Genomic DNA, 8,101 nt, shown 5'->3' on the forward strand with positions numbered 1-8,101 from the left:
TTCTCCATGGAGTTTATACGCCACTTTTCATTATCGGTTGTAAAATGATTTGCTGTATTCATTTTGTTTTTAGTATGTTATTATGATTTTTACTTTCGCACTTGCACTGTTCAGGAACGGAGGTTTCTCACACATGAGGTACAATATATGGTACTAAAAAGGTGGTACCAAACACCATGAATAAAATGAATTTTGCTCGTTTAATTTTTCATAAATTTTGACAAAAATATTTACTTTGACCTTATGAGAAAAAAGATAAATTTTTCAAAAAAACAGAACCAACACTTTCTTTGAAAAATTTCATTGGATATATAGCAGGTTGCAGTCTTGTAATTGACCGCTCCATACATGTAGGCTTCGAAAATAAAAAAAAATAAAGAATGCTACATAGAATTTATTTTTCAAGTTCATATCATAAATTCAGAAAAATTGACAATTTTAATTCCCTTGATGTTTTGACATGCACAGTAAACTGGAGTTGTTATACAAGACAGTTTGACAAACACTTATTTTGATCACAGAGATGCTTAATATTTAACCACAACATCATTGATATGTGTGTGTGAATGTTTACTCACCTATTTGTATGTGTATAGAGTTGTTCATGTTGAATGTCCGTCCATTAAAACTGTTTTGTGCCACACATATGTAGGTATCTGTTTCATTAACCACAACATTATTGATGACATATATAGAACCAGTCCCTATTGGAACATAATATTTGGATTCTTTGTACCAAGTATAATCTGTTACAGCAGGATTTCCATCTGATGTACATTTCAGAGTTATGGGTCCTGCTCCTATAGCGAAAAAGGTATTGGTGGACGATTTTGATACTTGTACATTTCTCACACTATCTGTTAAAGAAAGACTCTGTAACTTATACATATCTGACAATGTCAAAAATAGCTTAACGACATGTGCATTCTTCACACTCTCTGATTAAAAACTTACCAATATCGTTTAACTTTAAATAATATATCAATGTACAATCCTTTCCTAGTTATTTAAAAAATAAATCTTTCCTACATATTGATATGCCTTGTTTCGTATTCGTTAATCAATTAAACACGGGCAAAAGTCAATTTGTGTGAACTGGAAGGAAATTTTGTTGACTAACAACGCCATGACTAAATAAAGACAACAGACAAATAATAGAACACAATACACAACATAGAAAACTAAAGACTAAGCAACACGAACCACACTAAAAACTGATCTCAGGTGCTCCGGAAGGGTAAGCATATTTTATTCCATATATGGCACCTGTCGATGGATTGCGCATGTTATTATAAACACGAGAAATAGGCTTATTCGGTAGGTCATATTCGTGAAAAGGAAAGGGGATTGTAGTAGCGACATAAGGAAAATATCCAATATCATCTATGAGACAGTAATTCCATAACAGTCAACCAACTCGAGATGGCGTCCGTAAAATATACGAATAAACTGCATCGACACATTTGATGATTGTGGTAAAGGGTTAATCATTGTCGTGCAAAGATATCGCCGTTTTTTATTTCACGTTCAACGTGTTTTTAACCTTTTAATTTGACATTTAGTCACGCAAGACAGCTGACTTCATCAACGTGTTCTTCTTATTTTATGTCACGTCCATCGTAACCTTCAAGGTCTTATTATGCGTGTTTTCTATTTTTAGCGCTGTCTTTGACGGTATGGGGTTATCCAATAGTTAAAGTCCCTGCCTGCGCCTGCTATTAAATTGCATAATTTCACTTTTATTTGACTTTTGGCGGATAGTTGTCTGGCAATCATACCACATCTCCTTATTACAATATCATTTTATTTTGATAAATCGATTCTTGCAAAATCCTTTGATGTTGTAATTTATTGATTTTGGAGCATACGTGATGTCCTGGTTTCCAGTTTTGGTAAGCTAGCTTTTCTATATAATTTGTCTTCTTTTTGACTTAATAACTTAACCAGTTACGTACGCTTTTAGAAACCCTAAACCATTGATATTAAACATGAGTATACAAAACCGAGAATCACAAGTAAAATATAGTCTAAGAGTTTAATTATACATGAAAACAATAAAGCAGTGAACAAATGTTCACTTCAAAGTTTTAGTTTTTCTTGTAACGTTCCTGACAGAAATTATTTCACGTTCAACATAAAATTATGTCTTGTCGCATTTTTTTACCCAAGCGAACACTTCCCTTTATCACCCTCTATGATCTAACAACTTACAATATACATTAATAGGGTACGTCTGTTTGTATAAACTTCCTTTTGTGACGTTTTGATAAACAATTTGACATCTAACTATCACATTATTATCTAGCTGTTCTATCTTCAATGTTAGCGAACTGGTACCACGCAATGTACAGATCCATGGCCATGGTATTTGAAATGCTGTAGTTGTTTCTGATTCATATGGTGTTTCCTGTATAATAACACCATTTGAGTTACGTCTGTATCTCACCCATCTGAACTTGCCTTGAGGTTTGCCGACATTACCAGTACATGTAAAGATAACATCATTGCCTTCTTCTATCCCACCTGATGGTTCATATGATGGTACACTGTCTGGTTTTTCTGGATTTACTGTTATATAAATATTCAAAACATTTCGTGAGCAAAAAGTATGTTTATATATACAAACATGTCTAAATTGAAAACAACGTTCAAACCTATGATTGCGTTGTATAAAACTACAATTTGTATACGTGTGCATGTAACAAATAAAAATAAAACATAATTAAACTGTAGCGGACCTAAAAAAAACTTATAAATGTAACGTTAGCTGGAGGCATGTTTTTGTACAATAAACATGATTTGATTTGATTGTGTGTGCATGTGTGTATGTTTATCTGTTTGTGTCTGGGCCACTCTTCCAACAGTTATTTACTGACATCACTTCTTTTTTCATAGTTCATTGATTCATATAATCTTATTGTAACTCTTACCCTGATGAGCAATACAGATTCATTTGAGCCTCTAGATTTTACTTATTTGTAATGAAATCCATGATTTTTGCATGATAGTCGGTTTAAGGTCTCAACAGAGGTCATGTTATGATTGTATAATAGTGTTCAGATGCGAGCCAACGTTGAATAGAATTACTCATTTATGATATATTACAGTACACAGAGGAACATAAAATACCAGGGTTATTACTTTTGATTGATTTCGAAAAAGCTTTCGATTCAATATCATGGGACTTTTTGATAAATGTTTTGAAATTTTTCAATTTTGGCGAATCTATCATCAATTGGGTTAAAGTTTTTTACAATAATATCAACTCTGCTGTCATCCAGGGGGGAAACCTTTCAGATTTTTTTACTATTGGAAGAGGTTGTAGACAAGGGGACCCCTGTCTCCATATCTTTTTATTTTATGTGTTGAGATTCTGGCATTGAAAATAAGGGGAAATAGTGACATTAGTGGTATAGAGGTCACACGGGTTGAGCATAAATTGTCACAATTTGCTGATGACACCTCTTTGATTTTGGATGGGAGTGAAAAATCTTTACAAGAATCATTATTAGAATTAGACTGGTTTGCAAAAATATCTGGACTGAATATTAACTTCACAAAAACACAAGTTATTTGGTTTGGGAGCAAAAAATATAGTACAGATACTTTATGCCCTAACAGAAATATGTCCTGGGGTGAAACTTCTTTTAGATTACTAGGAATCAATTTTGATGTAGATCTTGAAAAAATTGTTAAGATAAATTATTCTGAAAGAATTGTACAGATTAAAAATACTTTAAATCAATGGTCTAAAAGGAATCTAACTGTTATAGGAAGAATAACTGTGATTAAAACTCTAGTCTTGCCTATTGTAAACCATCTCATTATCTCTCTGCCAAATCCTTCAGATGATATTATAAAGAGAATAAATGAACTTATTTATTCATACATATGGAACTCACCTATACATAGAGTTAAGAAGGATATTCTAATCAAAGATTATTTGGAGGGAGGTTTGAAAATGCTTGATTTGAATATGTTCATTACAGCACTTAAATCAACATGGATTAGGAGGATTTTGCAGAGAGATAGTAAATGGCAAAATACAAAAAATATAGATAAAAGAAAGTTGTTTAGTTGTGGTGTTGATTATATTAGACAACTGTATATGACAGTTAACAACCATTTTTGGAAAGATGTACTAAGATCCTGGGAAATGATTATTCAAAAAGAAAGAAATTTTACTTATGATTCATTTTTATCAAATCCACTATGGCTGAATAATAATATTAAGATTGGTCATAAATCAGTAATTTATCAAGAATGGTTCAAAAGTGGTATTAGATTTGTAAATGATATACAAATGTAGTTGACGAAAATGGATCGTATATTTCATTTGACCAATTTAAGCAAAAATATAACATTAACACAGATTTTCTTAAATTTTACAGTGTTATTTCGGCAGTGAAAGAGGCATCAAAATCTTTCCCAAAAGGATCAAAAGATATGTATTCTGTACTGACAAGAAATAATGTTATTCCTACTGGACAGCTTAAGGGGGTTAAAATTTTATGTGAACAGAATCTGAACTGGAAAAAGATTTTCAGACTGCCTTTTGCTGTTACTAAAAATAGTAAATTACAGTGGTTGCAATATAGGATTAACCATTGCATTATTGCCACAAATCAGTATTTAGTTAAAATAAAATTGACTGATGATCCTTTATGTACATTTTGTAAATCAGATAATGAGTCTATAGAACACCTATTTTGGAATTGCACTACTGTACAAGATTTTCTACAGGATGTTGATCACTGGTTCCTTTCTGGTGGAATAAGTCTCCCAATGAATAAATTAAACTTTCTTTTTGGAGACTTATCTAAGATATTTCCCAACAACCCATATAACATGATTTTTCTTTATATTAAACAATATGTGTATAATTCTAGATGCTCTAAAAAGAATCTCTCATTGCAAGCAATTATAATAAAACTGAAAGATATGTATAAATTAGAGAGTATGATAGCTGTAAAAAATAAAAAGATAACTGAATTTGACAATGTATGGAATGTTTTTGAAAAACTGTTATTGAATACCAGTTAATGTCTTTTTTGTTGTTGTTACAATTACTTATGACTACTTAATTATAATCTTTTTTAAAGAAAATATTATTGTCATGTTATGTACTTGATCGGTATTGATAGCTGTTACGAAAGAAATATGTCTCGTAAATTTTCAATTTTTTTTTCAACATAATTTTTTTTTTTATATTAAAATATAGATAGGGATGTAACTGGATAATCTTTTTGTGTTTTGTGTTTTTTTTTGTTTTTTTGTTTTCCTTCTTTATTTATTTATTTTTAATTTTTCAATTTTTTTTTTATTATTTCTTTATCTTTTCAATAGAAAATGTAAAATATTTCCAACTAAGATTTATATATAAAAATGACATTGTATTTATCTTATATGTATTATATTGTATGTATGTCATGTATATGTTGTAATTGTTGGAAATAAAAAAATCAAAAGTAAAAAATAAAATTACTCAGTTACATACTTAATTATGGTTGTTACTCTGATATTTTTTTTTGGAAAAAACAAAAACAAAATGAGAGCAAAAATGCGCAAAAGGCAACCGAACGTTGTACAAATGACATATCTCCATTTTATTATGCTCTCAAACTCAATAACCATCATGTTCTAAGCAGTTTAAGTACTGTCTTTATGTTCTTGTCAACACTAAAGTTTTGAGTTAAGGAACCGGTAAATATTTATTGGGGGATTGGGATCGGTGCAAAACGTAGTAGTACACACATTTATTTTTACTTAATTTTTGATAGGACTTCTTTTCATTTAGTCTTCAGCACTGATAGGACAGCAATATTTTGATATATGCATATATGTGAATGTAGAAAATGGGCTATACAACAAAATAAACAAGATTAATTGAGGAACAAACAAGTTACAACAATGGAAATACAATTTCAAGTCTAGACATTTATATCTTGAAATGATTTTGAAAAGGTTGAAAAAAATAGACATGCATCAAAAATAAATAATAAAAAACCAAAATTATAAAATTAATCATTCTATTTAAAGTGATATGATATACTGCGATCAGTGTGGTACAAATTAACCAAATGCAAATCATTGAATAAAGGTAGGAATAGATAAAATATAAATCTTTAAAAAAAGGAAAACAATAAAACATTTTAACTAGAAAATTACGAAAAAAAACAAAGTCAAAAGAGAGAAAAAAAATATTAAAAAAAGGATAATACAAATTGTTCATCAACGAATGTAGTGTCTTACTCTTCGTGAAAGAAAACGATAGTGCAATTGAAAAGGAATCTTATTTGCCTTCTTGAAGGAGGAGATCAGTTAAAATTTCCAGACAAATTCAAAGACTACTATATTTGATCTATGTTAATCTGATAAAAATGAAGTTAAAGTCTGTTTAATTTATTCATAGACTAGATAGAACATATACTTATTTCGTAGATATTTTATATAGGACAGACACTTTTTTGGTATATTCAGAGGGTAGGACATAGATTTTAGTAAGGAAGAAATAAGAATTGCACCGATTTCAACCCCCCAATAAATATTGACCGGTCCATAAAACAGTACTATATTTTAACAAACGTCAACATTTGTTTTTAATTGGAAGAATTTTGGTGAGGTTAATTTGTTTTACTATCAAAAATCTATTTATATGTACCTCTAACATTTATATAAGCAACACTAGAATTTTCAGTTGAACTTCCACTTGAACCTGTGTATGGCACTTGACACATGTACTCCTTCTCATCTTCACAAGCAATCTCAGAAAACTGTATTACAGCATAATCTGTACCTGTAGTTGTTGGGTTGGTAAGTGTCACTCTGTTAGTTAAATAATTGCCATCAGTTGTTAAAGTTGCATTTAGTGGAACTAATGGGGTGTAAAATAATGCTAGCGATTTAAACTGTCCATTTATTTTAGCCTGAATGTTTACACCTGTAACAAATTCTCCAGTCGCTGTTGTATAAGAACATATTAACTGTAAACTTCTCAGTCCAAGTATTACTTCAGAAGGTGTGGCTTGTAGCTGAACACTCATACTTTCTATACCTAATATTAAAGACAACTGAATTAGCTAAACTTACAAACATAACAGAACATATATTTTAAAATTAATTTGCACTAAAAATGTATTTTGTTTGATAGCCTGACACTTTTTGTCATATCTAAATAACAAAATTGACGATTCAATAAAAATAAAAAATGCATTTCAAATTGGTCACGCATAACAGTAATTTATATTGGATAAAAATTTCAGTTTAAAAGTAAAACTCACTACTGATTATCACTTTTCAGAAACACCAGAAAACAGGTAGTCAACATTTTAATAATTTTGAATTTTAGGCCACACTAAAAAATATTTTGGTTTGCCCAAACCCTACCCAAAGGTTGAGACAGTGGGTAGGTAGGTAGGCATTTTCTTTTTTTTTTTTCAAAAGAAGAAATTGAAGTATCAGATGTTTATAAGTCTTCATGCCTATTTGATTAAAAAAAACTTCTTCAAATCAGGACAATAAAAGAATTTGAGTAGGCAGCTTTTTTCTGGGTAGGTAGCGTTTGGGCAAACAAACCTATTATTTATTATGGCCTTATCGTTTAAATATGTCTTACTTTTGTCGTTGAAACTTCGATCAGCGTAGCTAATTTGTTAATGAACATTATGTTTTGTTGTTTGTTCATTTAAAAAAAACCCACTCCCTTTCCCTTTATGTGGATTAGGTTTGTATGAGGCCGGTATGAAATTGACATTCATTTGTATCTGATAGAATTTTTAATTTGTTATGCTCCATTCTTTACATTTACCAAGATACTTCTTAGTAGTTCTTTAATTTAGACTATTTGTCTAAAATAGAGATTATTTGTCAATTATAATCTATAATCACATGGTATTTTTTGTATTATATTCTTCGCATATGTATATATTATTATGACTACCTGCAAAGCCTTAATAAAAGTTTTTATTTTAGGAGGCTCGAGGGTATAAAAATTTCAGAAAAAAAAAATAAACATTTATTTTTCATTACATATTTTATTTATTACCATTATTAGTTGTAACTTTATCATGTGGTACAGAAATCATTTAAAAAAATCAATTTG

The 8,101-nt window shown here is 30.0% G+C and overlaps 1 protein-coding gene across 1 annotated transcript; it reads right to left on the reverse strand.

Annotated features, from left to right (window-relative positions):
* Positions 1-570: 570 nt before the first annotated feature.
* On the reverse strand, positions 571-7,043 carry LOC139525234 (CD166 antigen-like). The gene is made up of 3 exons (XM_071320428.1): positions 6,662-7,043; positions 2,212-2,568; positions 571-857 (listed from the first exon to the last, which is right to left on the reverse strand). The coding sequence occupies exons 1-3, from the start codon at positions 7,041-7,043 to the stop codon at positions 571-573; spliced, it is 1,026 nt and encodes a 341-aa protein (XP_071176529.1).
* Between the last annotated feature and the right edge of the window lie 1,058 nt (positions 7,044-8,101).

The sequence above is a fragment of the Mytilus edulis genome, chromosome 5, assembly GCF_963676685.1.
Source record: "Mytilus edulis chromosome 5, xbMytEdul2.2, whole genome shotgun sequence".
NCBI lineage: Eukaryota > Metazoa > Mollusca > Bivalvia > Mytilida > Mytilidae > Mytilus > Mytilus edulis.